The sequence below is a fragment of the Agelaius tricolor genome, unplaced genomic scaffold, assembly GCF_023055355.1.
Source record: "Agelaius tricolor isolate 1412-34295 unplaced genomic scaffold, bAgeTri1.0.p SCAF_20, whole genome shotgun sequence".
NCBI classification, from domain to species: domain Eukaryota; kingdom Metazoa; phylum Chordata; class Aves; order Passeriformes; family Icteridae; genus Agelaius; species Agelaius tricolor.
Genome location: NW_027269280.1, coordinates 11504532 through 11521175, shown reverse-complemented (window position 1 = coordinate 11521175; position 16644 = coordinate 11504532). Strand labels below are relative to the sequence as shown.

General features: G+C 42.6%; 1 protein-coding gene across 4 annotated transcripts in view; it reads left to right on the top strand.

Moving 5' to 3' along the window:
• Positions 1-16536, top strand: part of MED15 (mediator complex subunit 15) — a 29617-nt gene extending 13081 nt beyond the window's left edge. For 2 of the 4 annotated variants that reach the window (XM_071445638.1, XM_071445640.1), the window contains exons 9-18: positions 4328-4447; positions 10827-10969; positions 11915-12042; positions 12905-13039; positions 13455-13518; positions 13666-13732; positions 14168-14328; positions 14477-14643; positions 14766-14864; positions 14971-16536. In XM_071445638.1, the coding sequence (XP_071301739.1) occupies positions 4328-4447; positions 10827-10969; positions 11915-12042; positions 12905-13039; positions 13455-13518; positions 13666-13732; positions 14168-14328; positions 14477-14643; positions 14766-14864; positions 14971-15107 (1221 nt within the window). In that variant the 3' untranslated portion in view covers positions 15108-16536. The remainder of the gene's footprint in view (positions 1-4327; positions 4448-10826; positions 10970-11914; positions 12043-12904; positions 13040-13454; positions 13519-13665; positions 13733-14167; positions 14329-14476; positions 14644-14765; positions 14865-14970) is intronic. The other 2 variants (XM_071445639.1, XM_071445641.1) reach the window with 2 other exon arrangements.
• The last annotated feature ends 108 nt before the right edge of the window (positions 16537-16644 follow it).

Below are 16644 nucleotides of genomic sequence, written 5' to 3'. Positions count from 1 at the left end.
ATGTTTTTCAAGCACCATTTTCCATTCAGTGCACAAGTCATTTTCTAGATTCAGTAAGGAGTTTTTCATGTGGACTGTGATTCTCCAGTGAACATCTCCCAGGCTTGCATCAGGGCCAGTGTCCTGTACCATGGTCACTCTCAGCTGGCCACATCCTTGTTGGTGTGACCAAGTTCTGTTTCTGGGTTGCTCCTTTGGCTTGTGTCAGTGTAACACAGGATGTAAAGCTGGGCAGTGGTAAGTACAGTTGGGACAGTGCTGGCAGCAATGCAGAATTCTCTTCCTACAGCTGAAATGTCAATTAAAACTTGTTTGTTTCTTAAATAATTTCCAGGTGGGAGCTGCAGGGATTTAGGCTGACTGGAAGGAGACACTGACTTTTTTTTCTTGTTGCTAACTTTAGTGGTGCTCTTTTCAACTCTGAACAGATGGATTGTGTTTATGTAGAGTCAACTGAATTCCTGCCCCTTTAGTGACTTCATGTGCCAGTGGCTTAACAGCACAGTGCATTTGAAAAGCTTTGGGTGATGACATGGTTGACAGCCAGTTTTGTATTGCAGCTTTATCCAGCCCTGAGTGGGGATTGCTCTTTATCTACCACATGTGGAGTTTGGAATATTCCACACACAGCTTTTACTCCACTGATGTTCATGCCAGTGCAAGATGAGTCTACTAAAATTCACCTACCACTGTGAAGTCCAATAACTAAATGGGTTTCTTGTACTTGTCTAAATATTTTCTGTATATAATAGGTTTAAGATTGTGGCTGTATTTAATATTACCATGCAGCTTCAGTGTTGAGAGTGTGTAAGGATTTCCTTTATAAGAAGTCTCTTTTAAGGCTAGATTTTTGCTTTCTATTTAGTACATTTTTCAGTAGCATCAGCATTTTTAATAAATCTGCTTTGATTTCTTTATTTGGTTCAGGGAAGCTTTTTTTAGAAACAAACCCTATCCTAATCTTTGCTTGTTACATTTAAATTTAGTCTTTAAGGGCTTTCAAACTGGGAATTTTGTTTGCTATGGCTGCATTTTTCCTTTTCCATAAAGTTTCTGTAAATCCTTTTTACATAAAAGTAAAAGCAGCCCCAGGTTTGAACATGGATTCATGTGAGAGTTTCTTCCCTGAAGTTATCAAGACCCCACACAGGTCAGTGTTACCCTGCTCCAGTCCTTGTGAGCATGTAACTCCCAGGGGAGCTCACAGCAGTGCTGTCCTAGCAACATGAGATCTACACAGAATACTTGCAGCACCAAGGAAAAAGATCTGTAATCAACTGCAGTTAAGTGTGAGTAAAGTTAAAGTTCAATAGGAGTAAGGTTAAGTCACTGTTGTGGTGCAGTTCCCTCAGGTGCTCAGGATGCAGAGTGGCTGATGCTGGCTGAAAATCTGAGCTGCCTTTGGTGCAGGGGCTCTGTAATACATGTGCTCACCAGAAACTGTGTATTCATGGGCTGCTGAATGCTTGGATGTTAAAGAAAAGAAAGCTGCAGGTTCTGGATTCTATTTGTTCTATTCCAATTCATTTTTATGAATGAATGGGGTTTGTAGCTTACTTTGGAGGGAGATCCTCTTTCTGCTCTCTGATTTATCTCAATTTAATGGAATTTTACCTCATAAGAATCAATTTCACTTGTGGAGGAAGATATGTGTTCACTTAAAATCTTTCTCAAAAGTACTTAAACATTTCTGCTTGTGTTCTTATCTTACAAGAAGAGTAACTCCTTTATGGACATATTGCTTTGGAACCCCTTTCCTGACTCCTTTATCAAAGGGTCATGGGTTTTGTAAATATAAATGGGCTGGAGAATGGGGGACAATAGATTACTTTTGTTAAGAGAGTGGAATTGGTGCCATTTTCTATATGGATTTCCTTTCCAGAGCACGCATTTAAAAAAATACAAAAGATCCTAACCCAAAATTGTAAGCTTGTGCACTCATTTGACAACACTACAAACAGCTGAAAGCCTTTGAGTTGGAGTTTGTCATGCTGCTGTTCAGTGGTTTGCCAGACACTTAACCTGTGAATATTCTTCTAATTTCCTTTGCCTCAGTGGAAGTAATGTAAATCTTCACTTTTTGGTGGTGTGGCTTCAGAAACACAGCCAAGATGGGCCATGTGGGTCACCAGAACATGCCTGGGATTGCACAGCTCCAGAGATCTGTGTGCATTCACCAGGGTCTGAGCTGGGGTGATTGTGCCTGAAAGGATACTCCCCTCCCACCCCAGCAATTTCCCCCCTTTTTTTTTGGTTTTGTTAGGGTTATGTTGCTTCACCAGCTCTCATGTTGACACTGTAGCTCTTCACTGCACTCCCTGGCATCCCCCTGTGCTCTGTGGCACTGCTGGGTTGTTGTGTTTGCTCTGCAGCTGCTGCATGCTGTGTGTGCACGTGTGCATGTGTGTGTGTGTCTGAGGCACCCCCTTTGTTCCCCTCCTGAAATCCTGTCTCTGACCATCCCTCTTTGCTGGATGGAAAGGGACTGCATTGCTCTGATGTTGTGAACTAACAGCTGTGCTGAATTTGACACTATTTTTTCTTTATCAGTTATTGCTTTCTTTTTTTCAGTCTTGCTATGTTGTATTTAATTTTATTTATTTTTAACAATTGTAAGCACATGCATTCTTTGACTCTCTAGAGATGTGTTGCTGGCTGCTTCAGTCCATTTACATAAACACCCAGCAGGAGTGCCCCAACCCCTTTACAGGAAGGAGACTGCATTATCCCTTAGGTCAGTTAGGATTGTGTAGGTTCCTTGCTATAACATGTAAGCCAGGGAAAAAAGGCAGCTCAGAAAACTTTACTATAGATCTTTGAAGTCCCAAACAGAAGCTCTTTTACTGATAAGTGAATCTGCCAAAGCTACCTGAATACTACCTCAAATATATACTGGATTTGTTGTAAATTCTCAATATGTGTGGCAATATCAAATTTTAAGTAGCAGAGGGCTATACAGATATAAAAAATTACATCTCTGTGGCTCATGCAGGCTAATAGTTCTGAAAGGTACTTTTAGACACCGCAGAGCAGCATAGTTCCAATCCTATTTTAAAATAAAAATTGATTCTAATGCTCACCTTTATCATTTGCCCTAAATGCACACAGGGTGTGCTCACTCTATACAGCTGGAGAATCAAAAAGCTTGAAAAAGATCATGGACTCAGAAAAATTTAGCACACCTTAGTAGTAGAAGAATATGTATTTGTCAAAATGATGGTGTACACTTTAAAAAGTGTACTTGGCTTATTGTGTGGGTTATAAAAGGAAGGAAATAATTTTTTCAAATCTGGAAGTCCTTTTAATTGTCTTTGGCATTGCTATACTGGCATGGGTTGGGCTGGTGTGAAATTTGCTCACTGTGGGGCAGTGCACTGACAGCTGCTGCTGAACTGTCTGACAAAGTGTCCTGGAACAGAGGGGACATGGCCAATTCTGCTGAGCCCGTGGGGCCCACAGTGGGGAAAACACATCAGAAACCTGTGGCATTATAGAGCTTGTTAGATGGAGAGCTCCTGACAGCAGAGAGCTTACTTCCAAGAGTTGGGAGAGCTTACTTCCAAGAGTTGGGAGAGCTTACTTCCAAAGATTGGAGAGCTTACTTCCAAGAGTTGGAGAGCTTGCTTCCAAAGGTTGGAGAGCTTATTTCCAAAGGTTGGAGAGCTTACTTCCAAAGGTTGGAGAGCTTACTTCCAAGAGTTGGAGAGCTCATTTCCAAGAGTTGGGAGAGCTTGCTTCCAAGAGTTGGAGAGCTCATTTCCAAGAGTTGGGAGAGCTTGCTTCCAAGAGTTGGAGAGCTCATTTCCAAGAGTTGGGAGAGCTTACTTCCAAGAGTTGGAGAGCTTACTTCCAAGAGTTGGGAGAGCTCATTTCCAAGAGTTGGGAGAGCTTGCTTCCAAGAGTTGGAGAGCTTACTTCCAAGAGTTGGAGAGCTTACTTCCAAGAGTTGGGAGAGCTTATTTCCAAAGATTGGAAGACTTATTTCCAAAGGTTGGAGAACTTCAAGATGTCAGGAAAAATTTAGGAAAGGCCCTTTATGGAAATGACAGGATAGTGAACCCTTGAGCCATGAATCAGGCTGTCTATGGGCTCTGTTGGGGTACCAGCAGTTCATGAGGTGCTCTCTGAAGATGGAGAGGAGGAGCATCAAAAGGAGCTGCATTTCCAGGCCAGCAGGTCAGGTTAACCTTCAGAGAGAAGCTCACTAACCTTCCCTCCATGCTCCCCCTCCCCAGTTCCCAGAGGCTGCATGTGCTTCTCATCCTGCCAGTGCACTGCATTTCTTGTTTTGCGATTACTTTTGTCTGTTGTCCCTCTGTCCTCAAAGATGATCACCGCACCCCTGGCCCGAGGCGGGATGCAAATCAGACCACGGTTCCCGCCTGCCCCCGCGGTGCCGGCTCCACCTCCAAGCTCCGTGCCCTTGGGCGGACAGCCAATGCCACAGGTATTTACTGGGTCACAGCCACGTGTGTGCTCGGGCACTGCTGCCCTGCCCGCCTGCTGCCTCTCCGGCAAGGGGAGTGCTCACTTGTGATCAAACCATGAACTTGCTGCTGCTGCTCAGCTTCTTGGTGTGCTTTTTATGGATCGTTTTTCATTTTAACTACGAGGTTTTTCTTGGGATATCAAATAAAGCGTTTTTAAAGGGGGATAGATCTTTATTTTAACATTTAAAACTTTGCCTCTCGGGACCCAGGACATTGCTCTGGCTGCCCTGGGTGATTGGAGACCCTGGCAAGGGGCTCGGAGACCTTGGCACAGAGTCAGAAACACCTGTGCCTTTGATTTTAGCCCATGGAAACAATTTCCAGCTTTGTGTGAAGATTTACAAGCCACAAGAGTTTGAGTAGAATGATGGTGAATTTGTCACAGGGTGAAAATGTAGAATTTTGGGGATTTAGAATGGGGGTTCAAGAGGCAAGATGGAGGAATCTGGGTGTGTCCTGTCCTTCTTCTCCTTCTTCTTGTCCTCCATCTCCTGCTGTGATGATGACACTTTTGGATTGGTTTAGAGGAGAGACAGACTGTCTAACACAGGTGATAGGTATTGGGAAATTATTGTAAATAAAGTATATTTGTTTGTAGTGTAAAAAGCCAACACCACCCCAAGGGCAGGGACTGTGCCACAACCCAACCTGCTGGACAGAGAAAGAATGTAACAGATAAGAGAAAATAACAACCTTGAAAAGCAGAACCCAGGAATCTCAACTTCTTTGGTCATGGGGCTGGGAAAAAAGAGACTTTCTAACACCTCAGGGATCATCTCAACCACAGAAACCTGAGATTTGCCATGTTCAAGATTCACATTTGATTCAAGACTCAAATTTCAGGTCCACACTCCATGAGTGTGCATTGCTGAGTGTTGCAGGTCAGCTCTGCAGTGTCCCTGGCTGAGTTGTGCCAGGACCTTGCTTGGCCTATGTTCATGTACAGGTGATTCTTGTGTTATTAAACCTGCCTTGTTCCAGTTTGAGCAGCTTTGGCATGGTGTCAGGGACCCAGAAAAATTTGAGCTGTTCTTTTCTTCCATGGCTGTGTAGGAGAAGCTGCCAGGAGGGTTGCACTTGTCCCTGTATCAGAGCAGATCCTGTGGAGGCAGGCTGGCAGCTCCTGCCCAGCTGCTGCTGGAAAATGCACCAGGTCAGAGCACTTCATTTCCTCTCAGGAGGCTGCAAAGGCAGTGACAGGGACCAGAAGGTTCTGCAGGCCCAGGCAAACACATCTGCTGTCATTTCTGGTTGAAGATGGATGCTCATCTCAATCCAGGACAGTGTGGATTTGTTAACTTACACAAACCCCAGCCATAGCTGTGGAGTCAGGGGGGAATTTGTGCTTTGGTCACTGTGACAGTTAATATTGACTGAGATAATCATCTCCCATTTGAAATATCCACAATATTTGAAGCTTTTCCATGGATATTTAAGTATTAATTTTGCTTCTGTTTAATACTTGACTGATAGCAAAAGGCTTCTAGTTACAATATTATATCTAGTTACAAGTTATATTATATCTAGTTACAAGTTATATTATATCTAGTTACAAGGCTTCTATCCACAATATTTGAGGCTTTTCCATGGATATTAAAGTGTTAGTTTTACTTCTATTTAATACTTGACTGATAGCAAAAGGCTTCTAGTCACAATATTATATCTAGTTACAAGTTATATCTAGTTACAAGGCTTCTATCCACAATATTTGAGGCTTTTCCATGGATATTTTAGTTTTGTTTCTATTTAATACCTGACTGGTAGCAAAAGGCTTCTAATTACAATATTATATCTAGTTACAAGTTATATTATATCTAGTTACAAGGCTTCTTTCCACAATATTTGAGGCTTTTCCATGGATATTAAAGTGTTAGTTTTACTTCTATTTAATATTTGACTGATAGCAAACGGCTTCTAGTTACAATATTATATCTAGTTACAAGTTATATTATATCTAGTCACAAGTTATATCTAGTTACAAGGCTTCTATCCACAATATTTGAAGCTTTTCCATGGATATTTAAGTATTAATTTTGCTTCTATTTAATACTTGACTGATAGCAAAAGGCTTCTTATTACAATATTATATCTAGTTACAAGTTATATTATATCTACTTACAAGTTATATTATATCTAGTTACAAGGCTTCTATCCACAATATTTGAGGCTTTTCCATGGATATTAAAGTGTTAGTTTTACTTCTATTTAATACCTGACTGATAGCAAAAGGCTTCTAGTTACAATATTATATCTAGTTACAAGTTATATTATATCTAGTTACAAGGCTTCTATCCACAATATTTGAAGCTTTTCCATGGATATTTATGTATTAATTTTGCTTCTATTTAATACTTGACTGATAGCAAAAGGCTTCTTATTACAATATTATATCTAGTTACAAGTTATATTATATCTAGTTACAAGGCTTCTATCCACAATATTTGAGGCTTTTCCATGGATATTAAAGTGTTAGTTTTACTTCTATTTAATACCTGACTGGTAGCAAAAGGCTTCTAGTTACAATATTATGTCTAGTTACAAGTTATATTATATCTAGTTACAAGGCTTCTATCCACAATGTTTGAGACTTTCTGATGGATATTTAAGTATTAGTTTTGTTTCTATTTAATACTTGACTGATAGGAAAAGGCTTCTGGTTCAGGCACTCAGTGATGGGCTGATCTTTGAGCACTGTCACAGTCACTGAGGAGCTTTGACTCCTGGCACCAGTGAGCTGCTCATCAGAGGTGTCTCAGTAGAGGCCAGGGAGTGGGAAAGTGATGTAGAAGCTGAACAACTGGTCAGAGCAGAAGAAGAAGAGAAATTTTTCACGAGCAATGATTGTAGTGGAAATGGCTCTGAAGCAGGTGCTGGGGTGAGTGAGTGAGTCATGGTTTCCTGGTGGCTGGAATCAGGTTTTGTTCTGACCTGCCTATACTTGACAGCTCTGGACCATCATGAATCTCTGGTATTGTGTGCCAGAACACTTTGTGCAGGTTCTAGGTAGATTAGAAATTAGAAATGTTGTTTTTTACAGCTCTTATCTTATAAAATGCTGAAGTGCTGCTGTCTGCTGGGTGTAACTTCCTGGTGATCAGAGCCCCTGCAGCTGTTGACAGCAGGAGTGAGGGCAGGAGCAGATGTGTGGGCATTGGTCACTCATTTTAGAGCATGTCTTCTCCTTGACTGCAGTATCAAATCCATTTAGATGTGGTGAGGGGTAGTTCAGGGTGTGTTTTCTCTTTAGAAAAGAACCTTGGTGTTGCACTGAAGAATGCTTTTCAACAGAAGGATCAGATATGATATCAATACCTTGTGGTTATTTATTTTTGCCCCATAACAGTCTGGCCTTTTTTATCACAGTACTCCTTAGGTTCTCCAGTGAGTTTATTTGTTTGGTTGGGATTTTTTGCTTCTTAGTCTTTTCAAACAATACAAAAAATGACTGATATGAGGTTTTATTCCACAAGCACCTGGTGTTTTGATTTGCAACAGAGTCAGAACTGGGAGCCCTTACCAGCCTTATCTCCTGAGTGCTGTTCTGTGCCTGAGACTCAGCAAACTGGAGCTGGAACTCACAGCTGGGTTTATCTTCCTGAGCTTTGCTTTAGTGGATGCAAATGCAAACTTTTATCATGCAAGCCTAAGTTCCTTAGGGGCAAGACTTCAGAAGATGAGAGTGTGTGTCATGATCAGGTCACTGTAGGGGCACAGAGCAGATTGGTGCTCATGGGCTGCAATAGCTGTCCATGGAGATGATTTTATGTGCAGAAATTCCTATCCCTCAGTGAAAAATATGTGTTTGGGTTTCCTTGTGTCTGCTAAAGATGCAGGGTGTACAAATGAGCAGTAACCATGGCCCAGCTCTGGAAATGAATTAATTCAGTGGAGTTAAAGCTCTGGAGGAGGGGAGGTTTTGTCTTTTGGGTTCATAGCTGTTTTTGTAGTGTGTTTGTTTGTTTTTCTTTATTTTTTAAGCCTTCCTTTTACTCAGAGTCAGCTGCAAAGAGCATTCCCTAGAAGTTGAAACTTCATTAAATTGTTACAATCTTAATCTTTATCCTACAAACAATGCAGAAACCTAAATCTGAAATCATCTTTAAACTGTTCTGAAATGATGTAGCAAATGAGCTGCTGTCAAAGAAAGCCAAGGCAGTAAGTTCAGAACTGCACACTTCTGAATGCATGTTTTTGAAAATGTCACAGTTTTGGTTACTGATAGGCATTGGCCTTTGCAGTTCTGAAATGAAGGTGGCAGAGGGCAAACCTGGAAAGGAGGAAATCTGTTTGCCTGTGCAGGTATTTGAATGAGGAGGGGTAGTGCAAAAACTTCAGTTCATCCAGTGCTTGTGTGCACAGTAAATCCTGCATATCCTTTTCTTCACTTTCTGCAGCATTTGTAAATTAATGTAAATAATATCCTTGGTGCTGAATCACACACAGCAGCTTAAATCTGGCAGAAAACCTAATGAAATCTTTCTCCTTCCTTCCTAAAACACAAGGATTTAAGTGTTCAGAAATCCTTTTTTGTAACCAACTTGGGACACTTAACTGTGTCTGATTTTCAGGAAGAGATGAACCACTCCAAGTGGTGTTAGTCTGACTTGGTGAGAAATGGGTGCAGTATCCATATGGGTAAGTTCTAAATCATTTGCTGTCTAATGGCAAATGAAATGGGCTTGTGAAGGATCAGGGAATGCTCTTTGCAGTGTCCATCCTTCCTTCCTTACACACAAGGTGTCTGCAGGAGGCCAGCTGTGCTTTTCAGCCTCAGAAAGGCTTTTCCAGTTGTTGAGGAGAGACATGCTGGTAACAAATCCACCTCCTTTGGAGAACACAAGCCCAGGCTCTGTAGTTGTTGATTATGGAGAAAGGGAAGAAAATTTAATTTCAGCCTCACTTGTTCCATGTATTAACTTTGTGTGAGAGGTTGCAAAGGTACTGGGGTTATTGAAGATTGAAATGAAATCATAGCATGTCAGGCTGCATTTGGTTTTGAACTGTTCTGTAATGGGTGATGAACTGGTGTCTTCAAGATGAGCAGTTTTGCTCTGAGCTGGGGATTGTTTGTGCCTTTTTGGGGGGAGTCTGACCTTTAGCAGGGCTGCAGTGAGAGGTACCAAGCAGAGCAGCTCCTGTTGCAGTCAGTGTGTCCATGCAGAAATAGCCAATGCAATATTTTTCAGAGTGCTAAATACCATGTGCTCTGCATACAGCTGGGTTATTTAACACGAGAGTGAAGGGCAGCACCAATGTGCAGTGCCTGTGATGTGCCTGGGACTTGTGGATTTACTGGAACCTTTGCTTAAAAATGGTTTAGACTGAGGGAAAGAATTGTTAATTCAAAGGTGTTCATCAGTGACTCACAGAATGGACACATGGGTTAATGAGCCACAATCTGTGGCCTCTGCAGGCTAATTCCATTTATCTTTGTATGTCCTTATTTATAGCCTCAAGTCATCAGAACTCTCTGCATGCTCCTTAAACAAATGTGATCACTCAATAGCTGCATTACTGTCCCATGCCTCTGCCATTGCACAGGTTGTCTTGTTTGGTTTTAAGTGATTAAGGGGAAAAATATGAATTAGAACAAATGTGAGAAGTTGCTCAAATTTGAGTGTTCATCTGGCTCTGGCACTGTAGAGTGCACAGAATAAACTTGGTTGGTTGGTGCTGTTCTGGAATGCTCTTACTTGCCTTTTTGTCCTTTAGGCACACCTCATTATTCTCCAAAGGTCAGAAAGCTGCTTCATTTTTTTTCCATCCAGCTGTTGAGTTTGGAGTTTCTGTCTCCACCCAGATTTTCAGAACTCAGTATTTAAACAAGATGTTGGTGATTTGGCTTACTTGATTTTTTTTCTTCCTTCTTCCTAAAGAAAACCAGTTGAGAAGCTGCAGCTGAGTCTGACAGACCTTTGAAGACTGTAATTAAAATGTCTAAATAAGGAGGGGGTTTTGACTCTTAATTATCAAAAGGGAAATGTCTTTTCTTCCTGCTCTTCTTTAGTTCCAATAAAGTACAGGTTTCTCACATGGCACTTCTGACATTTTAATTGCAACATGATGGTTTGGGCAGTGAAAAAATAATTATTATGCAGTTAATTCAAGTTATGTGCAGATTTAATGGTCATTTCTACTGAAGTTGATAAGATTTCCTGCCCTGAGAGCTTCAAGAGTGATGCAGGTGGGAGTGTCCTTATGGGGGAGAAAGGCAACTAATGCTTTCATTTCTTGTAGGCCTGAGGAACACTTCTCTCCACAGGTAAAGCCCTTTAGTTAGGTTCCCCTGCTCTGCTCCCCTTGGTTGTTATTGATGGTGTCTTTCCCACTCTGCAGGTCAGCCAGAACAACATCACCATGATGTCATCCCCATCTCCTGTGCAGCAGGCTCAGACTCCCCAGTCCATGCCTCCACCCCCACAGCCCCAGCCTTCTCCTCAGCCAGGCCAGCCAACTTCTCAGCCAAACTCCAACGTCAGGTGAGCCCCACTGCAACTTCTGAGCACTTCTGGTAATGCCACAAGTGTGAGGTTTTCAGAAACATTCAATAACCTCACTCTGTTTCCATTGGAATGAATGAATTTTAATACCAGCTGCACTGGGAGCACAGGTGAGACTGTGCTGAGGCCACTCTGAAAACTCCCATTTTCCATAAAGAATCTGTGTATGAAACCTCACCAGGGCAGAACTACAGCCAGCCCTAATGCTGCTTACTGAATGTCAGGACCCAGGACACCCCTCTGGCTGTCCTGAGCAGCCAAAACCCTGCCAGAGGGCTCAGAGACCCTGGCACAGAGCCCAAGATGCCCCTGTGGGTTTGATTGTGACCCATGGAGCAAATCACCAACCTTAGATGAAGATCAGCAAGCCATGACAAATTAAGTAGAATGATAGTGAAGTTATCATGGGGTGGAAAAGTAGATTTTAGGGTTTTGGTATGGGGGTTCAGGGGGCAAGATGGAGGGAACTGGGTGTGTCCAGCCTTTCTCCTTCTTCTTCTTGGCCTCCATCTTCTGCTGTGATGTTGGCACTTTGGGATTGGTTTAGAGTAGAAGCTCACTGTCTAACACAGGTGATGGGTATTGGAAAGGAATTGTAAACATTGTACACATTGTAGTTTTTAGTACAAAGACATAACCCTGCCCTGGGGGCAGGCAGAGTGCCTGGAACTGTCCTGCTGGATGGACCTCAGCAGGGCAGGAGAAAGAATTTTATGGATAAGAAACAATGAACAACCTTGAGACTGAGAAATGAAGAGCCCTGAGTCCTTCTTCAAGCACCAGGCTGGGCAAAGAGACTTTCCAACTTTCCTTGGAGTCACTCTGACCAGGGAGAGATCCCAACAACTAAAATCATATTTGCTTCCAGGCTGAGGATCCTTCCTTGTCAGGTTCTGGCAGGTTTAATTTGTGTTTCTTTTTCAGCTCTGGCCCTGCTCCATCACCCAGCAGTTTTCTCCCCAGTCCCTCCCCACAGCCATCACAGAGCCCAGCAGCTGCACGAACTCCTCAGAACTTCAGTGTCCCATCCCCAGGTCCTCTCAACACTCCAGGTAAAGGATTTGAGAGCTGTGCTGCACACCAGGGGTTGGGCTGTGCTTTGGGAACTGTAATAATTCCTGGGAAACCTGTTCTTTTTGGCACAGTGTGAACCTCCAAGAGCTCTAGGTAGAAGCTGGCATTGCAGGTACTGAACACATGACACAACTGCTTGGATTCCCAAATCAAAATCAACTGAAACCTCTTTTCTCATCACTGAACTATCTAATGGGTTTTTCTAACTTCCCCAGTCTTTGAAAAAAAGAATGATATTTAATTTAATGAAGCAAGTTTCTAGAGGCAGACTGATTCTCTATTCCAGCAGGAGGGAGCCCTTAGTGACACTTGCAGGTGGAAAGGACATAAACACTCCATGCCAGGCTGCTTTGCTCCTGAACACCTTCCCAGGTGAACTCTGGCACTTGGCACTTCCCCCCAGTCAGAATAAGCATTTTGTCACCTCCATTCATGGTACCACAGAGTGGCTCCTTCTCCTGCCACTGGTGTGTGCTTTGCAGGTAGGAAAGGACCCACTTAACAAAAACTGCTGTGAATTTATTTTGTTTATTTTATGTTTAAAGCATCAGAGTGAAAGGCAAGATAAAGACCTAGAAAATTGGTATGTGGAACTTTGGAACTTTGCAGAAAAACATGTATTAAGTGGGAATTGCTCTCCTGCCCATAGAACATGTTATTTCCATACAAAAACTAGAGGTTGGGCAAGCACTTAAACTATGGAGGGCATCCACTTGTGGATTTGGATATTTGACATGAGCTACACTTAGAGAGTGCCACATTTCAGCTCAAGATTAATTAAGAATAATGTTCTGCAGTATCTTGTATCACCCTGTGACATGCAGTCTTCCTTTTTGCCAGGAAATCCAAATTCTGTCATGAGTCCAGCCAGTTCTGGTCAGTCAGAGGAGCAACAGTATCTGGAAAAACTCAAACAACTTTCAAAATACATCGAGCCACTCCGGAGGATGATCAATAAAATAGATAAAAATGAAGGTGAGCTTTCCTGTATTTGGCCATACATTTACCTGTGTCAGCTCTCTTATCTGCTGGAAGAAGCAATACTTTGTTTTTTGTGGTGACTTTGTCTTTTGTGGTGACTTTGTCTTTTGTGGTGACTTCTTTTCCAGGGATTTAAAATGTCAGAGCTTTTCTTTCTTGCTTCTAACTAAAGACTTTAGTGTGAGGAATGGGCAAAACCCTCATCCTTAAATTCTCATCAGTTTTTCTACTTCTGGTGTTTTTGAAACACGTAGAGTTCATGCTTTGCATATACTTAGGATTAGATGAAAGATCTTTAATCCTCACTACTTTCTTTAGTATTGGCTCATGTTTTCATTTTGACTGTGTCTCTGTCTGCAAGAATGGAAGCTTTTCTTGTAGTCACTGTTTGTTTCTCACACTGTTTCAGACAGGAAGAAGGACCTGAGTAAAATGAAGAGTCTCTTGGATATCCTGACAGACCCCTCTAAACGGTAACTTTTTCCCAGCTGTGGCAGAAATCTGTGGTTGGCCCCCAGCCCTGCTGCCACTGAGGCTGTCTCAGGCTCACACAGCAGACACACTCCAGCTGAGGTGCCTGTTTGGTGGCTGATGTGGATGAAATTTCTTCTCTTCCACAGGTGCCCCCTGAAGACGCTGCAGAAATGTGAAATTGCTCTGGAGAAGCTGAAAAATGATATGGCTGTGGTATGTAATGCTTTGTGCCAGCAGAGATAAGCAACTCCTTCCAAAAGGTCTTAAGACTTGGCAGGATCATTTTTGCAGTTTTTATTACTTATGGTGTTAAAACTTCAAGTTGGACAAAAGAAGAAAAGAGAAAAAGTGGGCAAGCATTTACTTCATGTAAGTTGCCTGTGTGTATCTTTTAACTGAATTTCAATTCCTTGTGCTTTGTGCCAAGACTTGAATAAGTGTTTCTTTGGACTGTGGCTAATTTCAGGACAGCCTTCCTAAACTAAAACTGAATATGGTTTTTTTTTTTTGCTTTACTTCCTCCCTTAATATTACCATGTACAGTTTTGAGAATCATTTGCATCGGAAGTTTACTGCTATAAATTTTTTCAGACTCAACAGTCAATATTTCTATTTTTGGTGATGATTAAAGCTTCTGTTGTGTTTCAGCCAACTCCACCACCTCCCCCAGTGCCCCCCACCAAGCAGCAGTACCTGTGCCAGCCCCTCCTGGATGCTGTTCTGGCCAACATCCGCTCGCCCGTGTTCAACCACTCCCTGTACCGCACCTTCATGCCGGCCATGACGGCCATCCACGGGCAGCCCATCACGTACGTGCACAGGGCTCTGGGTGGGAGCAGAAATCCCTCTGAGGAACCATTCAAAGAATGTTTATGGATTCCTATGGGTTTATGGATTCCTTTTTCCACATGTGGAATGTTTAATGATTCCTTTTGTGGGCCGTGTCGTTGTACACAGGGCCCCCGTTGCTTCCCCTCGGAAGCGGAAATACGAAGAGGATGAAAGACAAACCATCCCAAATGTCCTGCAAGGAGAAGTTGCAAGATTAAATCCTAAATTCCTGGTGAACCTGGACCCCTCACACTGCAGTAATAATGGCACAGTTCATCTCATATGCAAGCTAGGTAAGAAGAAAGGTGGTTCCTTCCTGGGGTTCACAGGCTAGAACCCAAGCTCAGTTATGCACTAAAACCCTCCTGGCTGGCAAGAAATGCTCTGCTCTGATGGAAGTGTCTTTGCCTTTCAGATGACAAGAATCTTCCAAATGTCCCACCACTCCAGCTCAGTGTTCCTGCAGACTACCCAGATCAGAGCCCTCTGTGGATAAAGAACCCCAGGCAGTATGGTATGACATTTGTATGTGCCACTAGGGGAAGTGGGAACACTTATTTTAGTGTTTTAATACCATTTTTATAACAACTTCCTTTATCTGTTCCCTCATTTTTCTCCAGCAGCCAATCCCTTTTTGCAGTCAGTGTACAGATACATGACTTCCAAGCTCTTGCAGCTGCCAGACAAGCATTCAGTCACAGCTCTCCTGAACACCTGGGCACAGAGCATCCGTCAGGCCTGTCTCTCTGCTGCGTAACAGCTCCTGCTTCATGCAGCCAGGAAGGAACCCTCAAAGGCTGGCCAAGATCTTCCCCATGCCTCTGGAAAACCACAGCATGGGGAAGTTACTTCAGAAGAAAGAAGCCTTATGTTGTTTTGTTCCTAGGTTGGCAGGTTCAGTAGAGAACCTGATGTTAGACTTAGCTTTCATGCTTTCTATCTTCTGCCTCTGTGGACTTCTGCCAGCATTTTCAGATATACAAAATGTGTATATATGGTTCTCAAGACTGTATTTAGGATGAGTTTTTTATTGTCTTCTTAGAGAAGAAATTATTTGTGGACTTCCATCAGGGAGTCTGGTATAAGAGGGGGTAGGGAAAAATGTCCTAATTTGCTTCAAAATTTGCTCAGTGCCAGTATTTCTTTCACACTGTATGTTTTGTGACCTGACACTGCCCCAGAAATAAATGAGCTGCAACTCAAATGTGCTTGCAAACTTGCCAGTGGGTGCAGGAAATCTTTTTGACTGTTAGCTTTGCCCAGAGATGGGATAAATTACATCCTTTTAAGGCATCCCTCAAATATGTGAGATAAATCTGCATAATTATACTTGGAAGGGAGGGGGGGGAATGTGGAACCAACCAGAGCAAAAAAGGTTTCATTTTATAAAACCTTTTATAGCTTATTTTAAATGCAACTTTGTATAAATGGTTTTTGGTTAGCATGGACCAGGTTTCTCACCTCAACTGAGTAAGGTTGATGAGAAATAGGAGATCCTGCTGGGCACACTGACTTCCCCTGTAAATTCACTAAATGTGTACAGAAAGATGGGGGAACCAACACTATGAAGGCCAAGTGACACAAATCAGTCCAGCAGGTTTGTAGCTACATTTCTTCTTTTCAGAGTCCTTCTGAGGCACCTGGCTGCCAGGGGCAGTTAATGCAGTGCACTGAAAATGTTTCTATACTACAGCAGTTTGTTTGAACAAAAAAGGCAAAAAACATCTCAGGAGTAGAACTGGCAACTCATCCATTGTGCCTCCAACAGTGATGGGCACTCAGATCAGGCAGCAGCTGCCTTAGTGTTGGCACTGTGAATGAAAACATTTACCACAAGAAACTCTAATTTCATGCATTTTTCATACTTCCCTGTGTGTCTAAGTTGCTCCTTCTCGAGTTCCTGAGGTGCAGGAGAATTTCAGGTATCAGATGTTCCAATTCTCTCCTGCCCCACCTCTCTGTAGGGTGCAGCAAACCTTGAAGAGAAGCTGGGCTCTCTTACAGTCGTGTTGAGAAATTGCTGTGACCTCTGTAAATCCACGTGGTGTCATCAGTTTTAGGATGTTTTTAAATGTGGGTACCTAGTAAGCACTGACTGGGGCAGCAGAATGCTGTCAGTATTTTGTACATGAGCTAATGCATTATCTGGTTGTTTCTACTGTAATAAATTTATTATTATTCCTGTGTTGGATGCTAACATTGTACTGCTCTTGCCCTGTTAGGAGACCATGGGATGAGGGTTGCTGTGTTCTGTGGGAAGTGAAAACTCACAGGCTGTGAAGGTGAGGGGACAA